The 24,709-nt window shown below is 48.1% G+C and overlaps 1 protein-coding gene across 3 annotated transcripts in view; it reads left to right on the top strand.

The window, feature by feature from the left end:
- The first annotated feature begins 485 nt into the window (after positions 1-485).
- LOC110528732 (fibronectin) overlaps positions 486-24,709 on the top strand; it is a 36,816-nt gene continuing 12,592 nt past the window's right edge. For 2 of the 3 annotated variants that reach the window (XM_090207680.1, XM_036951297.2), the window contains exons 1-24: positions 486-1,027; positions 1,272-1,394; positions 1,570-1,707; positions 1,801-1,932; positions 2,946-3,083; positions 3,179-3,325; positions 3,816-4,049; positions 5,008-5,190; positions 5,328-5,504; positions 6,134-6,289; positions 7,332-7,460; positions 8,879-9,022; positions 10,418-10,539; positions 11,885-12,053; positions 12,229-12,408; positions 13,326-13,454; positions 16,762-17,046; positions 18,030-18,308; positions 18,528-18,791; positions 19,869-20,132; positions 20,407-20,493; positions 20,999-21,190; positions 24,165-24,356; positions 24,515-24,604. In XM_090207680.1, coding sequence (XP_090063806.1) covers positions 880-1,027; positions 1,272-1,394; positions 1,570-1,707; positions 1,801-1,932; positions 2,946-3,083; positions 3,179-3,325; positions 3,816-4,049; positions 5,008-5,190; positions 5,328-5,504; positions 6,134-6,289; positions 7,332-7,460; positions 8,879-9,022; positions 10,418-10,539; positions 11,885-12,053; positions 12,229-12,408; positions 13,326-13,454; positions 16,762-17,046; positions 18,030-18,308; positions 18,528-18,791; positions 19,869-20,132; positions 20,407-20,493; positions 20,999-21,190; positions 24,165-24,356; positions 24,515-24,604 — 4,102 coding nt within the window. In that variant the 5' untranslated portion in view covers positions 486-879. Of the gene's footprint in view, positions 1,028-1,271; positions 1,395-1,569; positions 1,708-1,800; positions 1,933-2,945; positions 3,084-3,178; positions 3,326-3,815; positions 4,050-5,007; positions 5,191-5,327; positions 5,505-6,133; positions 6,290-7,331; positions 7,461-8,878; positions 9,023-10,417; positions 10,540-11,884; positions 12,054-12,228; positions 12,409-13,325; positions 13,455-16,761; positions 17,047-18,029; positions 18,309-18,527; positions 18,792-19,868; positions 20,133-20,406; positions 20,494-20,998; positions 21,191-22,483; positions 22,766-24,164; positions 24,357-24,514; positions 24,605-24,709 lie in introns of all 3 variants that reach the window. The other variant, XM_036951294.2, reaches the window with a different exon arrangement.

Here is a 24,709-nt window from a genome sequence, read left to right as displayed (position 1 = left end):
TTATCCAGCCTGGCCTCAAATACATTACATAGTAAATGTAAATCTGTGATGCTCTAATGAGTATGATGTGTTACGTTTTGATTGGTTACATAAGACAGAAGGTTACTTAAGGCAAAAACGAAAGGAGGAATGTCTCTGTGTTGCAACTACTTAGTAGGTTAGCTAACCCTTCCCCTAAACTTAACTCCTAACCTTAACCCCTAACCCTAACCCTAACCTTAACCTTAACCCTTACCTTAACCATAACCCTAGCTAACGTTAGCCATGTAGCTAATGTTAACCACAACAAATTGGAATGCGTAACATATTGTATGAATTGTAATTCGTAACATATCATATGAATTGTAATTCATAACATATCCTACAAAATGGATGATGGACAACGACAAATTAATAAATACCATACTAAATGTAACATATACTAATTTGAGTTTCACAGGTTTACTTTTTACTGTGTTATGTCGACGTCTGAGTCCAGGTTGCACAACCCAGCCCAGCCTCAGAGTGTTAGTGCTGTACTCTGTTTGTGAGTTTTCATTCTTGGTCTGGGTCTGCGGTTTAGGATGGTTGGTAAGTGACGAGTCTGTGTTGCTCCCCTGGACCCAGACGCACATTGCTCCTCCCCAAACGGTGCTTATGTGCTCACATATAAAAACGGTCCGCATCCCTCCAGTCTGTCTATCGCATCTGCTGCAGGAAAGGCGGTCAAAGTAGCCGCTGGGAGAAGCAGCACTGGGTAATATTTGGAAAGCAAGGGGAGAGAATACTATCCGCTCCTGACGGTCAACTTCACAGCACCTGGATCGTTCTTATTTTTACTTAGGACATAACTGGAAACGTAAAAGTGTCTTGTTTTTGTTTCTTTTTAACTTGACCAAAATGACTGGTAGCCCAGTGACAGGGCTGCTGGTTGCGCTGTGCGTAAGCAGCGCGGTCCATTGTATGCCAAAGAACCAAGGGAAAAACAAGAGACAAGCTCAGGAACAAGTTTACCCCGAACTCGCAGACACAGTACCCCTTGCTCAAGGTATGTAGACTTGCTCTTAATGTGATATTTTTCCCCTTAGATAAAGCATTTGAATGCACCTTGAACCCACATCTTTGTCATTAACAACTGTAGTTACAATTCCATTAATGAAGGACATCTAAGATATATATTTTTTTAAATCACTACTGTACATGTATTGCATATGGGTGTTTAGCTAACCTTTCATGCGCCGAATTTGCTCAGGACTCATGGCTCTTTTGTGTGTGTCTCCATCATCTTGCAGGCTGCGATGAGAACGGACATTCTTACAGACTAAACGATCAATGGGAGAAGGCTTACCGCGGGAGTACACTGCTTTGTACCTGCAACGGAGCGTCAGGGATCAAATGTAAAACAAAACCCCAAGGTGAGCTGGAGCACCAGACTTGAATTTATAATGAAGTAGGCAATTTCTTTCGTTTTTTTTGCACAACATCCGTGCGCTCCCTTTTTGGCACTTTTGCCATTGCGCACAGAAGTTGCTTCGTTTATCTCAAACGTTTAGGCCACATGTTGAAACTCTTCTCTGGTGCATTCTGCAGGGGAGGAGACCTGCTATGACAAATACAACGACCAGACGTACCCTGTGGGTGCGACCTACGAGAGGGCGAAGGACGGCATGATGTGGGACTGCACCTGCATCGGTTCCGCCCGCGGCAAAATCAGCTGCACAATCGGAAGTGAGTTGCCCTTCAACCCGTATAGTATTATTTGTGCACTTATGTAGTACGTTGATGTTTATGAATAATGATGTTTGGTCTTTTCGTTTCCAGACCGCTGCCACGAGGGAGGCAGATCCTACAAAATCGGGGACACTTGGAGAAGGCCCCACGAGACCGGAGACTACATGCTGGATTGCGTCTGTCTGGGAAACGGCAAGGGAGAGTGGACCTGCAAACCCGTGTGTGAGTGTCTGTCTGTCTGAGGACCTGTAAACCCTGTATGTGTCTGTCTGTCTGAGGACCTGCAAACCCGTGTGTGAGTGTCTGTCTGTCTGAGGACCTGTAAACCCTGTATGTGTCTGTCTGTCTGAGGACCTGCAAACCCGTGTGTGAGTGTCTGTCTGTCTGAGGACCTGTAAACCCTGTATGTGTCTGTCTGTCTGTCTGTCTGTCTGTCTGTCTGAGGACCTGCAAACCCGTGTGTGAGTGTCTGTCTGAGGACCTGTAAACCCTGTATGTGTCTGTCTGTCTGAGGACCTGTAAACCCTGTATGTGTCTGTCTGTCTGAGTCCTTTTAGTAGAAGAGAGACTAGATGTAATCTGAAAGGAATGAATGTGTGGCCTGTGGGTTGTTGGGATAAACATTTTTCTTAATATGGGGATGTCCTTAAACCAATCAAACTGCAGTCCAAAGTCCTTCTTCGAGTCATTTATTGGAAATAGTGCTAGATGTCATTGTAAATATTTGAAGGCCATAACAGTCATCTCTGGCCCAAACGTTGCCCCATAACTGTTGATTTAGCTCAGTTGAGTGTTTTCATGGAAAGTTAGGTGAGGTGACTCATATGGAGGTAGGCCCTAATGGTGAAGATGATTTGGTGATAATGTAGGCATGGTTTTGGAATTAGAAATATATCTTCTATAATCAGAAACATGTCATGTGTATCTGAGACTTTTATTATGGCATTGCCATTTAGATTTTTTGTTGGGACTCTTATTCTGGAAGAGATGGAGATGTGCGCACTGTCGAAATAAATCTTATTCTGAAAATACCTTTCCAAGATTCACCTGCGCGTGAGGAGGTTTCACAGGAGAGATGTGGGACAGAGAAGGGAAGTGATGGAGATGTAACCTGTTGTTCCACTAGAAAATAACTTGATTGTAACTCCATCATCAAACCCACAGGCCCTTTGGAGAAGGTGATGGATAATTAGGTTACAATAATAACAACATTTTTGGAACTTGTTTGTGTGCAGCGGAGCGTTGCTACGACAACACAGGTGGAGCATCCTACGTGGTGGGGCAGACCTGGGAGAAGCCGTACCAAGGCTGGATGATGATCGACTGCACCTGTCTGGGGGAGGGCAACGGACGCATCACCTGTACCTCTAGGAGTAAGTACACACACGCAAGCACATATATATACACACTCATGTAAACGCAAACACACTTAAACACACACTCATCATTCCTTTCCTTATTTCTCTAGACCGTTGTAATGACCAGGACACCAAGACCTCCTACCGCATCGGAGACACATGGACCAAGACAGATGCTAACAGACACCAACTCCAGTGTCTGTGTACAGGAAATGGCAGAGGAGAGTGGAAGTGTGAGAGACACTCTGCCACTACTGGTGAGTCAGCCCTCTTGTGTTTTACACACACTCACTAAGGCACTGCATCTCAGTGCAAGAGGCGTCACTACAGTCCCTGGTTTGAATCCAGATGGTATCACATCCGGACGGGATTGAGAGTCCCATAGGGCGGAGAACAATTGGCCCAGCGTTGTCCGGGTTTGGCCGGGGTAGTCCGTCATTGTAAATAAGAATAAGAACTGACTTGCCTAGTTTAATAAAGGTTAAAAAAATAAAAATATATATATTTAAATGCATACATAATTAAATGAACAGGTTATACACTGACATACAGGTTATAAATTAATATATAGGTAACAGAGGAGGCTGGTGGGAGAAGGACGGCTCATAATAATGGCCGGGATGGAGTGAATGGAATGGTATCAAACCCATTCCATAAATTCTGTTCCAGCAACTACAATGAGCCCGTCCTCCCCGATTAAGTTACCACCTTGGTAAATACATGTCTCTTTGTCTTCCTGGTGCGCAGGCACAGGTGTTAGTACAGGAACAGGTGTAGGAACAGGTACAGGAAGTACTCGTGTGACCATCCAGACGGAGCTCCACCAGCCCTCCACCCTCCCCGAACCCCCCCAGGAGGGGGCTTGCCGCACGGACTCGGGCGCCACCTTCCACGTGGGCATGCGCTGGATCAGGACCCAGGGCAGCAAGCAGATGCTGTGTACCTGCCAGGGTACTGGCGCCGTCAGCTGTGAGGAGAAGGGTGAGTCTTAACTCAGACTAAAAGTAAAAGGTTGTGTCTCAAAAAAGTATATTTCCATAGTCAAGGCCTGTCTTACCTCTTGTCTCACCTCATCTAATCTGGTCTAAACCTGTCTCACCTCACCTAACCTGGTCTAAACCTGTCTCACCTCATCTAGCTTGGTCTAAACCTGTCTCACCTCATCTAAACCTGTCTCACCTCAGCTAACCTGGTCTAAACCTGTCTCACCTCATCTAACCTGGCCTACAACTGTCTCACCTAACCTGGTCTAAACCTGTCTCACCTCATCTAGCTTGGTCTAAACCTGTCTCACCTCATCTAAACCTGTCTCACCTCATCTAACCTGGCCTAAAACTGTCTCACCTAACCTGGTCTAAACCTGTCTCACCTCATCTAACCTGGCCTAAAACTGTCTCACCTAACCTGGTCTAAACCTGTCTCACCTCATCTAACCTGGTCTAAACCTGTCTCACCTCGCCTAACCTGGTCTAAACCTGTCTCACCTCATCTAACTTGGTATAACCTGTCTCACCTGATCTAACCTGGTCTAAAACCGCCTCTCCTCATCTAACCTAGTCTAAACTTGTCTCACCTCACCTAACCTGGTCTAAACCTGTCTCACCTAACCTGGTCTAAACCTGTATCACCTAACCTGGTCTAAACCTGTATCACCTAACCTGGTCTAAACCTGTCTCACCTCACCTAACCTGGTCTAAACCTGTCTCACCTCATCTAACTTGGTATAACCTGTCTCACCTGATCTAACCTGGTCTAAACCTGTCTCATCTCATCTAACTTGGTCTAAACCTGTCTCACCTCATCTAACCTGGTCTAAACCTGTCTCACCTCATCTAACTTGGTCTAAACCTGTCTCACCTCATCTAACCTGGTCTAAACCTGTCTCAACTCACCTAACTTGGTCTAAACCTGCCTCCCCTTCTCTCTCCCTACCCTCCAGAGGGCCAGAGCCAGGTGTACGGTGGGAACTCAGAAGGCCAGGCCTGTGTGTTCCCCTTTGTGTTCATGGATAAGACCTACTACTCCTGTACCTCAGAGGGACGTACTGATGGACAGCTGTGGTGCAGCACCACCTCTGACTACCATAGAGACCAGCAGTACTCCTTCTGTACCGAGAAGAACTGTGAGTCTGGGAGGGAGGGAGGTGGATGGGTGGGTGGATAGATAGATAGATAGATGGATAGATAGATAGATATATACTGTAGCTAGCAAGATAGATAGCAGCATATCTAACTGTTGAAAGTTTGATCTGCTCTGTAGCCCTGGTGTCGACCCGAGGGGGTAACTCCAATGGTGCCCTGTGCCAGTTCCCCTTCCTCTACAACGGGCGTAACTACACTGACTGTACCGCCGATGGGCGCCGCGACGGCATGAGGTGGTGCGGTACCACAACCAACTACGAAGGAGAGCAGCGCTACGGATTCTGCCCCATGGCTGGTGAGTATGTGTGTGATTTGTCAATTCACATGTCTCTTCCTGTCTCAGGCCCTCACACCAAACAATAAACAATCACAGTTGCAGTCAGGCACATTGACTAGCCCATCTTTACTGGCATGCAAACAAGACTATTGTTAGGTAAGATCGCTCTTTTGAAAGGTCATTCAGGCTCTGTATGGTGGGCGTGGGAAGGTCTGGTGGGCTAATGTCTTTAACATTCACTGAATTCCTCTATTTGACAGAGGTCTTATCAAGATAAATGTACTAGGCTTGTCTTCATCCGTCTGATGTTGCCCTTACAGATGGTAAGAATGACTGTTTAACTGAAAGGGTTACTTACGGTCTACAGAGCCGTCAGAGGTTCAATGGGCAGTTAATGAGTTGGTCTTTAAAAGCTATTAAGTGAGGGGGGGCGGCCATGAAGAGGGCTGAGTAATGCCTCTATAAGAGCCTGTTAGAATGATTATGAATGACTCTTGGCTCCACTGGGCAGAGGATAGGACCCACACCCTGGCATGGGTCCAGAGTCTGTCTGGAAACTAAATCTGTCTCAGTTCCAAAAGAGATTATCCATGCCACCTACACACGCACACACAGCCCCTCACTGACCCCTCTCTTCCTCCGTCCAGCCCACGAGGAGGCCTGCACCACCAACGACGGGGTCATGTACCGTGTGGGAGACCAGTGGGACAAACGCCACGATGTCCTGGGTCACATGATGCAGTGTACCTGCTTGGGCAACAACCGCGGAGAGTGGAGCTGCATCGCCTACTCCCAACTCAAAGGTCTTACCGCCTTACTAGCACCTGTTCTCTTATGTGTTGTTAGACAACAGTCATAGGAGTTGTACTGTCATTACCTGGTTCTAGACCCAGTAGCCTTGACAACTGGAAGACCAGTACATCATTAAAACCCCTTGTCTCCTTCCTCCTCCAGACCAGTACATCATTAAAACCCCTTGTCTCCTTCCTACCCCAAACCAGTACACCATTAAAACCCCTTGTCTCCTTCGTACCCCAGACCAGTACATCATTAAAACCCCTTGTCTCCTTCCTCCTCCAGACCAGTACACCATTAAAACCCCTTGTCTCCTCTCCTTCCTACCCCAGACCAGTACATCATTAGAACCCCTTGTCTCCTCTCCTTCCTCCAGACCAGTACATCATTAAAACCCCTTGTCTCCTTCTTACCCCAGACCAGTACATCATTAAAACCCCTTGTCTCCTTCCTCCTCCAGACCAGTGCATCATTAAAACCCCTTGTCTCCTCTCCTTCCTCCAGACCAGTACATCATTAAAACCCCTTGTCTCCTTCGTACCCCAGACCAGTACATCATTAAAACCCCTTGTCTCCTTCCTACCCCAGACCAGTGCATCATTAAAACCCCTTGTCTCCTTCCTCCTCCAGACCAGTACATCATTAAAACCCCTTGTCTCCTTCGTACCACAGACCAGTACATCATTAAAACCCCTTGTCTCCTTCCTCCTCCAGACCAGTACATCATTAAAACCCCTTGTCTCCTTCGTACCCCAGACCAGTACATCATTAAAACCCCTTGTCTCCTTCGTACCCCAGACCAGTACATCATTAAAACCCCTTGTCTCCTTCCTCCTCCAGACCAGTCCATCATTAAAACCCATTGTCGCCTTCCTCCTCCAGACCAGTACATCATTAAAACCCCTTGTCTCCTTCGTACCCCAGACCAGTACATCATTAAAACCCATTGTCTCCTTCCTCCTCCAGACCAGTGCATCATTAAAACCCATTGTCTCCTTCCTCCTCCAGACCAGTACATTATTAAAACATCTTGTCTCCTTCGTACCCCAGACCAGTGCATTGTGGATGGGCTGACCTATGAGGTGAGCCAGACCTTCACCAAGCTCCATGACCAGGGCTACATGATGAATTGCACCTGCTATGGACAGGGACGCGGGCGCTGGAAGTGCGACGCCATCGGTGAGTTTCTCTCTGGTTTCTCTTCAGAGCTTCAATAAAGCCTTATCACACCTCTGGCCCGTTCTATCCAAGAGGAGGCTGAAATTCTAAAGAGATCTTTGGCAGCAGGAATTTGAATCACTTTCCTTCCCCTCCTCTCTCTCTCTCTCTGTCTCTCTCTCTGTCTCTCTCCCCTCCTCTCTCTCTCTCTCTCTCTCTCTCTCTCTCTCTCTCTCTCTCTCTCTCTCTGTCTCTCTCTGTCTCTCTCCCCTCCTCTCTCTCTCTCTCTCTCCCCTCCTCTCTCTCTCTCTCTCTCTCTCTCTCTCTCCCCTCCTATCTATCTCTCTGTCTCTCTCTCTCTCCCCTCCTCTCTCTCTGTCTCTCTCTCTCTCCCCTCCTATCTATCTCTCTGTCTCTCTCTCCCCTCCTCTCTCTCTCCCCTCCTCTCTCTCTCTGTCTCTCTCTCTCTCCCCTCCTCTCTCTCTCTGTCTCTCTCTCTCTCTCTCCCCTCATCTTTCTCTCTGTCTCTCTCTCTCTCTCTCCCCTCCTCTCTCTCTCTCTGTCTCTCTCTCTCCCCTCCTCTCTCTCTCCCCTCCTCTCTCTCTCTGTCTCTCTCTCTCTCCCCTCCTCTCTCTCTCTCTCTCTGTCTCTCTCTCTCCCCTCCTCTCTCTCTCTGTCTCTCTCTCTCTCTCTCTCCCCTCCTCTCTCTCTCTCTCTGTCTCTCTCTCTCTCTCCCCTCCTCTCTCTCTCTCTCTGTCTCTCTCTCTCTCTCCCCTCCTCTCTCTCTCTCTCTCTCTCTCTCTCACCTCTCTGTCTCTGTCTCTGTCTGTCTGTCTCTCTCCCTCTCTGTCTCTCTCTCTCTCTGTCTCTCTCTCTCTCTCTCTCTCTCTCTCTCTCTCTCTCTCTCTCTCCCCTCCTCTCTCTCTCTCTCTCTCCCCTCCTCTCTCTCTCTCTCTGTCTCTCTCTTTCTCCCCTCCTCTCTCTGTCTCTCTCTCTCTGTCTCTCCCCTCCTCTCTCTGTCTCTCTCTCTCTGTCTCTCTCTCTCTCCCCTCCTCTGTCTCTCTCTCCCCTCCTCTGTCTCTCTCTCCCCTCCTCTGTCTCTCTCTGTCTCTCTCTCCCCTCCTCTCTCTGTCTCTCTCTCCCCTCCTCTCTCTGTCTCTCTCTCCCCTCCTCTCTCTCTCTCTGTCTCTCTCTCCCCTCCTCTCTCTGTCTCTCTCTCCCCTCCTCTCTCTGTCTCTCTCTCTCTGTCTCTCTCTCCCCTCCTCTCTCTCTCTCTGTCTCTCTCTCCCCTCCTCTCTCTGTCTCTCTCCCGTTTGTTCTTCACTGGTTGCCCTTTTCTTTTGGAAACAGGTCACAAATCTTGCTGCTGTGATGTCACACTGTGGTATTTCACCCAGTAGATATGAGAGTTTATCTCTCTCCTCTCTCTCTCCCTCCAGACCAATGCCAGGAGCCTGAAAGCAGGGCGTTCTATCAGATTGGAGAGACCTGGGACAAAACCATCCACCAAGTCCTCTACCGCTGCTATTGCTACGGCAACGGTATTGGTGAGATGAGCTGCGAGCCACAGCAGACCTTCCCAGGTAAGGAGAGAAGTCTGATTGGCTAACAGAAGTGTGACCAGTGAAGCATAAGTGGAACTGTCTGAGTGTGTCCTCTGGGCAGTTAACCCAGGTCAGGGCTGTCTTCAGTGGGATGTTGACATTACCCCTCCCTCGCCGTCTATGCCCACCCCCTTCTCTTTACGCTTGGGACACCTGCTGGGAGTTATTCGTTGTCAGCTCTTCTTTTTAACTCTCCCATTCACTCCCTCCTTTAAATACCCTCCATTCCCCCTCTATCGAAAGGCCCTTTCAAATGAAACGAGGGGGCGGTGTGTCACCCCTTCACCACCTCTGCAGGGAGGGGGGAGGGGACTGCTAAACGTTGATGTGGAGCAAATGGAGAGGGGTGCGTCCGTCCACCTTTCTCGCCCCCCCCCCCCCCCCCCCCTCCCTCTGTGGGTCTTTGTAGTTTCGGAGGTCTTTGTTGGCTCTCCCCTACTGAGAGGCTGAGTATTGTTGTTCTACCCAGCTGGGCAGGGAGGGCCGAGAGGTTGGGGGACTTAATTACCTGCGCACACTTCCTGTCTCTCTCTCAATCCACTGGGTGGTAACACGCTTTGGGTGAAACAGTCCCAACTCCACCTCCTAAGAGGCCCCTCACAGCACTGGCTCGTCCTGCACTGAGCCAGTGCTCTATAGGTGACGGTGGCAATCAGAAAAGCTCAGCTGAGCTGTGTTCAGACCACACCAACCAGGAGTTACCAACTGGCCACTTTGATGCAGTGTTCTGAAACACTTTGTCCCCCGTCTAAGTTCTGAATCCTGCACCCTGTTATCCTGCCCTAGTTTTCCCATGTGGCCTGTTACAGATACAGAGGAATAAATGTATGTTTTGATTGTTTAGAGTTATGTTTGGTGCAGGCCAGGGACCTTAAGAGTGCAGGTCAAATGACTCCTTGCTGTTGCTGCGAGTTGCTCACCTGTGACAGGGAGGTGTTTGTATGTATGGTGTGTGTGAGTGAATGTGAGTGAGTGGGGGTGGACATATTGCCCTGGTGCGATTTCAGACACTGAAGACACCTAGTGATTTACAGGCCCAGTGGGTGTCATAGTTGGTTGAGACCAGAGAGTGGAGCGACTTCTGGTTCGGACTAGTTTCCATCCAATCCACTGTACTGACAAGTTAGTCTAGGACCTTTTTTGGTCACACCAGGTCTGTCTGGTGTGAACAGTGAACCAATTGACACTGAAAAGCGAATGTGACTTTTAACAATTGTGTGTTTATTTACAGAACCTTAATATAAAGTTGTTCAAGAAGAATACGTAGCATTTGTTCAGTACCATCTTGTCTGTGACATTTGGCTTGATCGTAGACTACAGACTTCTAATAAAAGATACTCTCTCTTCTTCCTCCTCCTCCTCCTCTCTCCCCAGGTGGCCACCGCCCAGTCCAGGTGATTATCACAGAGGCAGGGAAGCAGCCTGACTCCCACCCCATCCAGTGGAACGCCCCAGCCTCCTCACACATCACCCAGTATATCCTCAAGTGGAGAGTGGTAAGTGGCTCTCTACTGCTCATCCTAGACACTGGTCATTGGTGGTAGTGCGGCCACACAATTTTATTTAACTAGGCAAATCAGTTAAGAATAAAGTCTTATTTACAGTGACGGCCTACCCCTTCACAGCGCTCGGCCAATTGTGCACCGCCCTATGGGACTCCCGATCCCGGCCGGTTGTGATACAGCCCAGGATCAAACCTGAGTCTGTCATGACGCCTCTAGCACTGCGAGGCAGTGCCTTAGACCGCTGCACCACTCGATAGCCCTTGAAGCCCTATGCCACTAGAGGTGGACTGACTGTCTCATAGGAAGCAGTACCACAAGAGTTGAACATACTCTCTTGAAGTATACCTGTTTTTAATTATCCGATATCCAAAGTGGAAACAAGTTATTCCAGGTACTGTTTTTCACATGACGTTCTTTAAAAAAAATCCTGAATCACTTGAAGTGGATGTTCCTATTCCATTCCTGAAAGTGTTGCTGAAAAGTAATGAGTAAACCAGTGCCCAAACAGGAGGTTTCAACATTTAGTTGTCTGTGTGTCAACTCTGAAGAAGAGGACAGGTTTTGAGCACAGAAAAACAAGGTTGTGGGGGGGTTCTTGAACTCGCCTGAAAAACACACACTCACATACACATAGATCCAAATGATATCGGACGGTCACAAACGACCCTCAACATCCAGCTACAGTACAAATGCTGTGTGTTTCTCTCCTAAAGGAAAAATCCAGTTTCCTCTCGTCTCACACTCTCTCTGAAGAGGCCCTGATCTGCCAAGCTGTTACCCCTTATTTCATTCAAACATATTTCCTGCTAAGTGGTAGTGGTTTGTATGTTTTGGATGGGGGTCCGCTATTCCTTCTCTCTCTCGCTCTCTCTCTCTCTCTCTCTCTCTCTCTCGTTGTGAAGAATCTGTAGTTTTCCGATCGTCCGAAGCCAAGTTGAATGTCCCCAGAAGCAGGGAGGGGCAGAGAGACAGGGTGCCAGAGAGTCAATGCCAGTGACCACATTAGCCATAGGCTGGGCTTGGAGAGAGTGTTGGAATGAGTCTTAGTAGTGCAGACTGTGAATGTTGCCCACCGTTTTTCATTCCATATCATCTCATTCATTCATAGTCCTGACACTGTAGGTTAAATATATATATATATATATATATATATATATATATATATATATTTGTACCCATTTGTATCTGAAGTAATGTGTGTGTATATATATATACAGTACGTCAGATAGAAATTGGTTCGTATCACCATGATGTATTCAGCACTTTGACCCTTGCTATCTTTGAAGTTCACTCCCTGACCTCTCCCTTCTGTTCTCTGCCCTTTGACCCCTGGTAGAAAAACACCCGCGCCCCCTGGAGAGAGGCCACCATCCCAGGTAACCTGAACTCGTACACCATCGCTGGTCTGCGGCCAGGTATTACCTATGAGGGTCAGCTGATCAGCATCCTGCGCTATGGACGCCGCGAGGTCACCCGCTTTGACTTCACCACCACCTACGGCTCCTGTAAGTCTCCCAACTGGGTGTGTTTTGGGTGTATTACTGTTACACCGACCGTTGATTCCACTGTGTCCGTCTCTTTGGTTCCTCTATATAGCTACACTTTCACAAGCCTGTCTCTTTTTCTCTCCTACAAATCTTAATGAAGTCTTATTAATGTGTTATCCCCCCCCTTGTCCAGTTGGGGTGACCTCTGAGGGTGAGACGACCCAGCCTCCTCCCGTGGTGGACACGTCTGAGTCGGTGACAGAGATCACGTCCAGTAGCTTCATCATCTCCTGGGTGTCAGCCTCCGACACCGTGTCAGGCTTCAGAGTGGAGTATGAGCTGAGTGAGGACGGAGCCAAACCGCAGGTCCTGGGTGAGTAACTCCAACATTTACTGGACTAACTCCTGCAGCATAGACCATCCAGAAGAGTTTTCCAGTTTATTCCAGTCTTACTCCTGCAGCATAGACCATCCAGAAGAGTTTTCAAGTTTATTCCGGTCTTACTCCTGCAGCATAGACCATCCAGAAGAGTTTTCCAGTTTATTCCAGTCTTACTCCTGCAGCATAGATCATCCAGAAGAGTTTTCCAGTTTATTCCGGTCTTACTCCTGCAGCATAGACCATCCAGAAGAGTTTTCCAGTTTATTCCGGTCTTACTCCTGCAGCATAGACCATCCAGAAGAGTTTTCCAGTTTATTCCAGTCTTACTCCTGCAGCATAGACCATTCAGAAGAGTTTTCCAGTTTATTCCAGTCTTACTCCTGCAGTATAGACCATCCAGAAGAGTTTTCCAGTTTATTCCAGTCTTACTCCTGCAGTATAGACCACCCAGAAGAGTTTTCCAGTTTATTCCGGTCTTACCCCTGCAGTATAGACCATCCAGATGAGTTTTCCAGTTTATTCCAGTCTTACTCCTGCAGCATAGACCATCCAGAAGAGTTTTCCAGTTTATTCCAGTCTTACTCCTGCAGCATAGACCATCCAGAAGAGTTTTCCAGTTTATTCCAGTCTTACTCATGCAGCATAGACCATCCAGAAGAGTTTTCCAGTTTATTCCAGTCTTACTCCTGCAGTATAGACCATCCAGAAGAGTTTTCCAGTTTATTCCAGTCTTACTCCTGCAGCATAGACCATCCAGAAGAGTTTTCCAGTTTATTCCAGTCTTACTCCTGCAGTATAGACCATTATTTTATTGGTTAGTTGGTTGATTGGTTAATGTGTTAATTGGTTACTAGCCCGATTGGTTGATTGATGTTTTAATTGATTGATTGATTGTCTCTGTCCATCAGACCTGCCCCGTACCACCACCTCTGTGAGCATCAGTGACCTCCTGCCTGGCCGTAGATACAACGTCAACGTGTATGAGGTTTCCCCTCAGGGAGAACCCACCCTCATCCTCACCACCTCTCAGACCACAGGTATTATACCAGCTTTCACACACCCTTCATAACCCTCACCCTTCATAACCCTCACCCTTCATCACTGTTACTCTTCATCCCTTTTACCCTTCATAACCCTCACCCTTCATCACCGTTACTCTTCATCCCCTTAACCTTCATAACCCTCACCCTTCATCACCGTTACTCTTCATCCCCTTAACCTTCATAACCCTCACCCTTCATCACCGTTACTCTTCATCCCTTTTACCCTTCATCACTGTTACTCTTCATCCCCTTAACCTTCATAACCCTCACCCTTCATCACCTTTACTCTTCATCCCCTTTACCCTTCATCACCCTCACCTTTCATCACCCTCACCTTTCATCACCCTCACCTTTCATCACCCTCACCTTTCATCCCCTTTACCCTTCATAACCCTCACCCTTCATCACCCTCACCCTTCATCACCCTCACCTTTCATCACCCTCACCTTTCATCACCCTCACCCTTCATCACCCTCACCTTTCATCACCCTCACCCTTCATTCCATTTACCCTTCATAACCCTTCCTTTCATCACCCTCACCCTTCATCACCCTCACCTTTCATAACCCTCACCTTTCATCCCCTTTACCCTTCATAACCCTCACCTTTCATCACCCTCACCCTTCATCACCCTCACCTTTCATCACCCTCACCTTTCATACCCTTTACCCTTCATAACGCTCACCTTTCATCACCCTCACCTTTCATCACCCTCACCTTTCATCCCCTTTACCCTTCATAACGCTCACCTTTCATCACCCTCACCCTTCATAACCCTCACCCTTCATAACCCTCACCTTTCATCCCCTTTACCCTTCATAACCCTCACCTTTCATCACCCTCACCCTTCATCACCTTTACTCTTCATCCCCTTTACCCTGCATCACCCTCACCTTTCATCACCCTCACCTTTCATCACCCTCACCTTTCATCACCCTCACCTTTCATAACCCTCACCTTTCATTCCCTTTACCCTTCATAACCCTTCCTTTCATCACCCTCACCTTTCATAACCCTCACCTTTCATCCCCTTTACCCTTCATAACCCTCACCTTTCATCACCCTCACCCTTCATCACCCTCACCTTTCATCACCCTCACCCTTCATTCCCTTTACCCTTCATAACCCTTCCTTTCATCACCCTCACCCTTCATCACCCTCACCTTTCATCCCCTTTACCCTTCATAACCTTCACCTTTCATCACCCTCACCCTTCATCACCCTCACCTTTCATCACCCTCACCTTTCATCCCCTTTACCCTTCATAACACTCACCTTTCAGCACCCTCACCCTTCATAACCCTCACCCTTCATAACCCTCACCTTTCATCCCCTTTACCCTTCATAACCCTCACCTTTCATCACCCTCACCCTTCATCACCGTTACTCTTCATCCCCTTTACCCTTCATAACCCTCACCCTTCATCACCGTTACTCTTCATCCCCTTTACCCTTCATAACCCTCACCCTTCATCACCTTTACTCTTCATCCCCTTTACCCTTCATAACCCCCACCTTTCATCACCCTCACCTTTCATCACCCTCACCTTTCATCACCCTCACCTTTCATCCCCTTTACCCTTCATTACCCTCACCTTTCATCACCCTCACCTTTCATAACCCTCACCTTTCATCCCCTTTACCCTTCATAACCCTCACCTTTCATCCCCTTTACCCTTCATAACCCTCACCTTTCATCACCCTCACCCTTCATCACCCTCACCTTTCATAACCCTCACCTTTCATCCCCTTTACCCTTCATTACCCTCACCTTTCATCACCCTCACCTTTCATAACCCTCACCTTTCATCCCCTTTACCCTTCGTAACCCTCACCTTTCATCACCCTCACCCTTCATAACCCTCACCCTTCATAACCCTCACCTTTCATCCCCTTTACCTTTCATAACCCTCACCCTTCATCACTGTTACTCTTCATCCCCTTAACCTTCATAACCCTCACCCTTCATCACCTTTACTCTTCATCCCCTTTACCCTTCATAATCCTCACCTTTCATAACCCTCACCCTTCATAACCCTCACCTTTCATCACCCTCACCTTTCATCACCCTCACCTTTCATCCCCTTTACCCTTCATAACCCTCACCTTTCATCACCCTCACCCTTCATCACCCTCACCTTTCATCACCCTCACCCTTCATAACCCTCACCTTTCATCATCCTCACCTTTCATAACCCTCACCTTTCTTCCCCTTTACCCTTCATAACCCTCACCTTTCATCACCCTCACCCTTCATCACCCTCACCTTTCATCACCCTCACTTTTCATAACCCTCACCTTTCATCCCCTTTACCCTTCATAACCCTCACCTTTCATCACCCTCACCCTTCATAACCCTCACCTTTCATCCCCTTTACCCTTCATAACCCTCACCTTTCATCACCCTCACCCTTCATCACCCTCACCTTTCATCACCCTCACCTTTCATCACCCTCGCCCTTCATAACCCTCACCCTTCATAACCCTCACCTCCATCACCCTCACCCTTCAAAACCCTCACCTTTCATAACCCTCACCTTTCATCCCCTTTACCCTTCATAACCCTCATCTTTCATCACCCTCACCCTTCATCACCCTCACCTTTCATCACCCTCACCTTTCATAACCCTCACCTTTCATCCCCTTTACCCTTCATAACCCTCACCTTTCATCACCCTCACCCTTCATAACCCTCACCTTTCATCCCCTTTACCCTTCATAACCCTCACCTTTCATCACCCTCACCCTTCAAAACCCTCACCTTTCATAACCCTCACCTTTCATCCCCTTTACCCTTCATAACCCTCACCTTTCATCACCCTCACCTTTCATCACCCTCACCTTTCATCACCCTCACCCTTCATCACCCTCACCTTTCATCACCCTCACCCTTCACCATCATAATTCACTCTCTGACAGGAATACATTGACCTCTTCTGTTCTCTAATCTAATTATTTTTTATTTCTACTGCACATTCTTCCACTGCAAATCTACCATTCCAGTGTTTTACTTGCTATATTTTATTTACTTCGCCATCATGGCCTTTTTTTGCCTTTACCTCCCTTATCTCACCTCATTTGCTCACATCGTATATAGACTTGTTTCTACTGTATTATTGACTGTATGTTTGTTTTACTCCATGTGTAACTCTGTGTTGTTATATGTGTCGAACTGCTTTGCTTTATCTTGGCCAGGTCGCAATTGTAAATGAGAACTTGTTCTCAACTGGCCTACCTGGTTAAATAAAGGTGAAATAAAAGATAAATAAATACAAATCCAGTGCTCCTTATCCCCCCTCAGCTCCTGATGCCCCTGCTGAACATCAGATCAACCAGGTGGGAGAAACCTCTATCTCCATCAGCTGGTCCAAGCCCCAGGCCCCCATCACAGGCTACCGTTTGGTCTTCACCCCGTCAGTAGAGGGCAGCAGCACCGAGCTCATCCTCCCAGACACTGAGACATCCGTGACCCTGGTTGACCTTCGACCTGGCCTGCTCTACAACATCAGCATTTACGCTGTGGAGGAGAACCAGGAGAGCGAGCCCATCTTCGTCCAGGTCAACACGGCCGGAGAGCCAGCACCAGGTAGAGAACTGGACAGCATACAGAACAACAGAACCAAACATGACCCTAACCCTCTAACCATAACACAACATCAGACTTGACTTACTTGACTTCAGCCCATGGCTCCTATAAGGAGCATAGGCCATTGACCAATGTCCTCCAGTTGAATTGGCTTGCAGTCATTTCTACCTCAGACTTGGTTTGAACTGACTTTGAGTTGATTTTGGCATGCACTTTATCACCCTTCCAACATTAGAATCAATCATTTCCTATACAGCTACATTCCTATTCAAAGGGTTCTCCTATGGGGACAGCCGAAGAACCCTTTTAGGTTCTAGATCGCATCTTTTCTTCTGAGAGTGTTGGCCCCAGGCAGTAAAATTATAGTTTGAAGCCATGGAGCCATTTCATTGTACCTTCTAGGGGAGTGCTTCTGTCTCTCTCTCTCTCTCTCGGGTGGAGTCAGTCCCTGCTGTGAGTGACAGTTGGTAGAGTGTGAGCTTGGAGGAGCCTAGGGCTCTGGGCTAGCCATGTAGGGCCAGATGGAACCTGGGGTAGGGTTTCTCCTCTGTTTGGTTCTGGACTGGGCCTGTCAGACTGGTTCTCTCACCTCCCTCACTGATATAAGTACTTTCACATGAGAAAGATACAGACTCACACACATGCACGCGCACAGACACACACATAAAAAAACAACACACACACTCGCTATCTGGGTCATTCTTGTTGATTCTTATCCTCCCTTCAGCTCTAAATCCTTCTCATCTTGACAGCAGAGTTTCTCCATTTTCAATTTCCTGTCTGGCATTGTCTTTTCAACTTCCTCTCAGCTGGTAAAGTGGAAGTATGTTTCACATTACAATCCAACACTGACCTTAGATCAGCGTATAGTTTCAACTTCATCTGACTCCTTCTTTCTTGCACCGCAACACAAGGCAATAGGCCATCAACACACAAGATGACCTCAGTCAACTCACGGACCACTTCCTACTTCCTGTCCACAGAGGAAGTCCGCTCCCCGACCGACCTTCAGTTCTACGAGGTGTCTGACGTGAAAATCTACATCACCTGGACCGGCCCTCCCAGCGAGGTGTCGGGTTACCGCGTGACCTTCGCCCCCGTTACCCCCGGTGACACTCCCCAGAGGCCCCTGCAGCTGCCCATGACGGCCAACACGTACGCAGAGATCACCCACCTGCAGCCCGGAACCCTGTACCGCTTCAACATCTACGCCATCAACGGAGGAGTGGAGAGCGAGCCGCTGACGGGAGAGAGAGCCACCAGTGAGTATACATGTGCAGACACTAACAGCGTGTTGAGGGGATCCGTTTGAGTAAGTCGAGGTGCATCGCGTTCTAAGTCGTTACTCTATGTGAGAAGGTTTGGTAGATCAGTGATGCTGAGCAGTCCGACTGCAGTGTCGTCCATTTCAAACCTGCAGATAGACTGAGATTCTCATAGATATACTGTGGTTGTACCCCTACGTGTGTTACCCCTGTCAGAGCCCGACGCCCCCACCAACCTGCGTTTCACTGACATCGGCGAGGACAGTGTGATAGTGATCTGGGAGGCTCCCAGGGCTAGCATCAGCGGCTACCGTCTGTTCCTGAGCGTGGAAGGCTCCAGCCCAACCCAGAAGAGAATCCCCGGCGGTCAGACCCAGTTCCCTCTGCGAGGCCTCCGCCCCGACACAGACTACACCGTCAAACTGCACTCTGAGCAGGACAACGTGTTGAGTGAGGAAGTCAATGGCATCTTCACCACCTGTGAGTACTGTAGTCTTCTGTTGAGGACTGTAGTCTTCTGTTGAGGACTGTAGTCTTCTGTTGAGGACTGTAGTCTTCTGTTGAGTACTGTAGTCTTCTGTTGAGTACTGTAGTCTTCTGTTGAGTACTGTCGTCTTCTGTTGAGTACTGTCGTCTTCTGTTGAGTACTGTAGTCTTCTGTTGAGTACTGTCGTCTTCTGTTCTGCTGAGCTTGTGGCAAGGTGTTTAAATGTTATTGATCAATTCAACTCCAGATTTGAGTTTATTTTAATTATGAAGCAGAAAAAAGAAAAAACACTGATGTTATATTCTCTCCACCCCCCTCTGTCTCTCTCCACCCCCCTCTGTCTCTCTCCACCCCCCTCTGTCTCTCTCCACCCCCCTCTGTCTCTCTCCACCCCCCTCTGTCTCTCTCCACCCCCCTCTGTCTCTCTCCAACCCCCTCTCTCTCTCCACCCCCCTCTCTCTCTCCACCCCCCTCCTGTCTCTCTCCACCCCCCTCTGTCTCTCTCCACACCCCCTCTGTCTCTCTCCACCCCCCTCTCTCTCTCCACCCCCCTCTGTCTCTCTCCACACCCCCTCTGTCTCTCTCCACACCCCCTCTGTCTCTCTCCAACCCCCTCTCTCTCTCCACCCCCCTCTGTCTCTCCACCCCCCTCTGTCTCTCTCCACACCCCCTCTGTCTCTCTCCAACCCCCTCTCTCTCTCTCCACCCCCCTCTGTCTCTCTCCACACCCCCTCTGTCTCTCTCCACACCCCCTCTGTCTCTCTCCACCCCCCTCTCTCTCTCCACCCCCCTCTCTCTCTCCACTCCCCTCTCTCTCTCCACCCCCCTCTCTCTCTCCACCCCCCTCTGTCTCTCTCCACCCCCCCCTCTGTCTCTCTCCACCCCCTCTCTCTGTCTCTCTCCACCCCCCCCTCTGTCTCTCTCCACCCCCCTCTCTCTCTCTCTCCACCACCTCTGTCTCTCTCCACCTCCCCCATCTCTCTCTCTTTTTTTCTGTTTCTCTTTCTCTCTCTCCCTCTTTTGCTGTCTCTCACTCCCCCTCTCTCTCACTCTCTCTCTCCTCCCCTCAGCCCCAAAGATGGGTAATGCCCCTCGCTTCACCACTGATGTGACCGACACCTCCATCATCATCTCCTGGACCCCGGTCAGCAGGTTCAGCTTCAGGTTGTCTGTGAGACCCAGTCAGGGAGGAGAGTCACCCAGGGATGTGACCTCTGACTCAGGAAGTATCTCTGTGTCAGGCCTGACCCCTGGGACTGAGTACACTTACAGTGTACAGCCCATTATCAACGGACGTGACCGCGGCAACCCCATCACTAAAAACGTTGTCACTCGTAAGTAACCAAGAAAGAGAGAGAGACTCCGGTCAACAATTTATTTTATTGAGGTCAGAATGCCTTTTTCCAAGGAAGACGTGTTGTTGCTGCAGGCATTTTGGGGTAAAAAACTAATCTATATAGATTTTGTACAGTTAGGGAGTAATGAGTTGTTTTAGGTTTCTGCAGTCATTTTACTTTAACCATGTAAGGTAGTCTGTCGTTTTTTTAAATGTGCCACAGGGTGTTCTTTTACCACGTATAGACTTAAGTGATGTTTCTTCCCCTCCAGAACTGTCTCCCCCCACTGACCTCAGTACGCAGTCCAACGCGGACACGGGTGAGCTGACTGTCCTGTGGGGCGGCGCCAACACGCCAGGTAAATATTGACTCTGCTCCCTCCTACAGCCCACACCACCGACACACTGCCCAAGGCCCAGGATCCAGGACAGGCTCACTGTGGCTCTGGATCACTCTGTCTGGACCTTGTCTTTCCTCAGAACGTTGTGCCAGCAGGAACAAGGCTTCTCTCTGTCGGTGTCTCTGTCTCTCTCTCTCTTTTGAATGGTTACAAGTACGTCCATGAAATCCTGGCAGATCTAAGTTGGTTAACTCGGCTGCTCACTTCCCTGTCTCCTCTGCCCTCCTGTCCCCTCCCCCAACAGACCCTGGCCATGACCCCACTCTCTGAGGTTGTCTCAGGGGGAGATGGGATATGCAAAAACACATTTCCAATTCACACATGCGTATAATTCGTACTTGTACATATATGAAATACAAGCACCCACCAAATTATAATTGTATTATTGTTATTGGGATGATTATTGTTATTTGGGTTGTTGTTGTTGTTATTATTATTATTATTATTATTATTATTATTACAGACATCACAGGCTACAGAGTGACATGCACCCCGACCAATGGGAAGCGAGGAAACTCCCTGGAGGAGTTAGTCCAGCCGGTCCAGAACCAGTTAATCCTGGAGAACCTGAGTCCAGGAGTGGAGTACAACGTCTCTGTCTACACTGTCAAAGACAACCTGGAGAGTGTCCCTGTGTCCACCACTGTCACCCAAGGTAGGACTGGCTGTCTCACCCAGCTACACACAGCTGATTTCAGATCAGTGGACCTGAGCATGGGCTGAGGTTGAGCTGTGCTGTGTTGAAGGGTTAGACTGATTCTGGATCAGGTAGTGTCTGTTTGCTGTGGAGCTGGTGGTTCTGTTGCTCCGACAGATAGAAAGACACACAAAACTATAAACACACACACAGATTCAACACATAAACACAGACACAGATTAAACACAAACACACACACACACACACACAGACACACAGACAGATTCAACACAAACACACACACACACACACACACACACACAGGGATACAACACATAAACACACACACACACACAGACAGATTCAACACAAACACGCACACACACACACACACACAGGGATACAACACATTAAACACAGATTCAACACATAAACACACACACAGATACACACATTCAATGGTTTTGTCTTCGCTATTGGTTGATTTTAAGGGGAGTGTTTGAATGTGTGTGTGTGTTCACTATGGTGTGTTGCACACCTCTGTGTGTGTGTGTGTGTGTGCGTGTGTGAGTTTATTGGATAGCTTTCCTTCTCAATCCGTGGCCAGGAAAGGTTGAAGTACGATTGGATACTTCTGCCACCCCTTCTTATATTCACCGTTCCCAACTCCGATGTATTCCCATCTCACACTCCGGTACCTGGACAGGCCCAACTTCCCCCTCCCAGTCTGGCTTCTCTCTGAAGTACGGAATCTCCCTGCCAGCAAAACACACTGTCACGGCTGATCACGCTGAAAGCACTTTTCACTGAAGGATAATTCCTAAAAATCACTCTTCATTTCAGTACAAATCCCCAGTTGTTCATTCTGAATTACCATTGCAGTACATGTTTGTCTTTTGTCCGTTGTGATGCCTCAATTGCACACTGTCCAGGCTAACATGGTCATTGGCTGAACTGTGATTATGTTCCATGGCTGTTTGTTTGTAAGATATGCATGGAGAAGGTAGAGCTCTTAATTCATTGAGGATATCAGTTGAATATGCCGGTTGAAAAACCATTTCTCTGAAAATCCATGAGCATCCTTTCCTGTCATTGATCTAGTCAACGTAATTTATGGGTCTGATAATCTAACTCTTACCAGCATGGCTACTGTTGTTCTGCTACAGGGTGTTGTGCTGTCTGTCCCACTGTGTATGGCTATGCATCACCAGGAACGTTCATTCATCTGCTTTGATTCTGTCTGTCTGCTATGGTTTCTGTGTCTGTATGTCTTATTCTGCCTGCGCCTCGCTCTGCACTCAAACCTCTCAGACGTGCCCAAGCTAAACGACCTGGACTTTGTCGACGTCACCGACACCACTGTGGGCCTGCGCTGGACCGCCCTGGTAAACGTCACCGCCATCACCAGTTACCGGGTAACGGTTATGGCGTCGGGCGAGAGTTTGCCCATCATCATGGATACGGTGGACTCGTCGACGGGCCATTATACGGTGCGCGGGCTGGAGCCCGGTGTGGATTATGACATCAGTGTCACTACGATAACGGAGGAAGGGGAGAGCGAGCCGGCCACACGCAGAACGCAAACCCAGACTGGTGATTTGAACCTTCAACTTTACAAGGGGAGGTGGTCGTTAGACAGGGTGGGTGGGTGGGCTATGAGAGAGGCTAAATACTGAATATACTGCCTCAACAAACCTTACATACTCACCTTACATACTCACCTTACATACTCACCTTACATACTCACCATGTTGTAGATATATTCTCTGATCGTAGCAGTAATGTCATTGTTGATTGCGTCCAGGTTTTTCTTTCATACGTGCCATGCTCTCTAATGTGTCCTCTCTTGTCTGTTTGACTTGTCCCATCTGGACATGCCACAGAAGGCCTGGAGGTAACTGTGTGGAGCTCCCCTCTCCTTGGCATGCTCTTATATTACTTCTCATTGTAAATACCTGTTGGTTATGCTTTACTTTACAGTCAGCTATGCATTACATGGTCAGATGGTAATAACCTGGTCATTACGTGGTCAGATGGTAATAACCTGGTCATTACGTGGTCAGATGGTAATAACCTGGTCATTACATGGTCAGATGGTAATAACCTGGTCATTACCTGGTCAGATGGTAATAACCTGGTCATTACCTGGTCAGATGGTAATAACCTGGTCATTACCTGGTCAGATTGTAATAACCTGGTCATTACATGGTCAGATGGTAATAACCTGGTCATTACCTGGTCAGATGGTAATAACCTGGTCATTGCCTGGTCAGATGGTAATAACCTGGTCATTACCTGGTCAGATTGTAATAACCTGGTCATTACCTGGTCAGATGGTAATAACCTGGTCATTGCCTGGTCAGATTGTAATAACCTGGTCATTACCTGGTCAGATGGTAATAACCTGGTCATTGCCTGGTCAGATGGTAATAACCTGGTCATTGCCTGGTCAGATGGTAATAACCTGGTCATTACCTGGTCAGATGGTAATAACCTGGTCATTACCTGGTCAGATGGTAATAACCTGGTCATTACCTGGTCAGATGGTAATAACCTGGTCATTACCTGGTCAGATGGTAATAACCTGGTCATTACCTGGTCAGATGGTAATAACCTGGTCATTACATGGTCAGATGGTAATAACCTGGTCATTACCTGGTCAGATTGTAATAACCTGGTCATTACATGGTCAGATGGTAATAACCTGGTCATTACCTGGTCAGATTGTAATAACCTGGTCATTACCTGGTCAGATGGTAATAACCTGGTCATTGCCTGGTCAGATTGTAATAACCTGGTCATTACCTGGTCAGATGGTAATAACCTGGTCATTGCATGTTAAAATTGTCATAAAATAATGAATCATTATCAAATACTTTAATTTTGGTCTTCTTGGGAATAGAAGCAATCAAGTTAAATTCGTTAAAGGTATCTATTGTTACCACATCATTTCCTAGTTAGTATCCTAATTATCTCCCCTCTCCCACCCCAGCCGTCCCCGCCCCCACCAACCTGAACTTTGGAGGGGTGGGCCCCGATCACATGAGGGTCAGCTGGACCGTCCCCAACGTCCCCACGCCCAGTGACATCACACGCTTCGTCATCCGCTTCCACCCCAGCAGCAACGACGACGATGTCAAGGAGCTCAACGTGGGCGGAGCCACCAACACCTTCCTGCTGCAGAGTGAGTGACATCATCATGACCTATGACCTACCCCTGAACTAAATAGAACAGTATTATTACCATTGTGTCATACACCTCACTGGTTCATGCAGTGTGTTGTGGCGTCGGACTAACTAGGAGGTAACTAACAAGTGTTTTTCTGTCCATCTCTCCTCCAGACCTGCTGCCCAACACAGAGTACAGGGTGAGCGTGGTGTGTGTTTACGAGGAGAGAGAAAGTGCACCAGTCACTGGCACTCAGAGAACAAGTGAGTATGGACAGACACAGGACAGTTTGTCAGGCTAAATGTCTTCAAAAGAGAGATAAACGCACATGTATTTTTGCACAAATAGTAAATTATATGTATGCATAC

The sequence above is a fragment of the Oncorhynchus mykiss genome, chromosome 18 (genome assembly GCF_057628025.1).
Source record: "Oncorhynchus mykiss isolate SJ-2025 chromosome 18, ASM5762802v1, whole genome shotgun sequence".
NCBI classification, from domain to species: Eukaryota; Metazoa; Chordata; class Actinopteri; order Salmoniformes; family Salmonidae; genus Oncorhynchus; species Oncorhynchus mykiss.
Note: the sequence above shows the minus strand (reverse complement) of the source record. Positions and strands in the feature narration are given on the sequence as shown.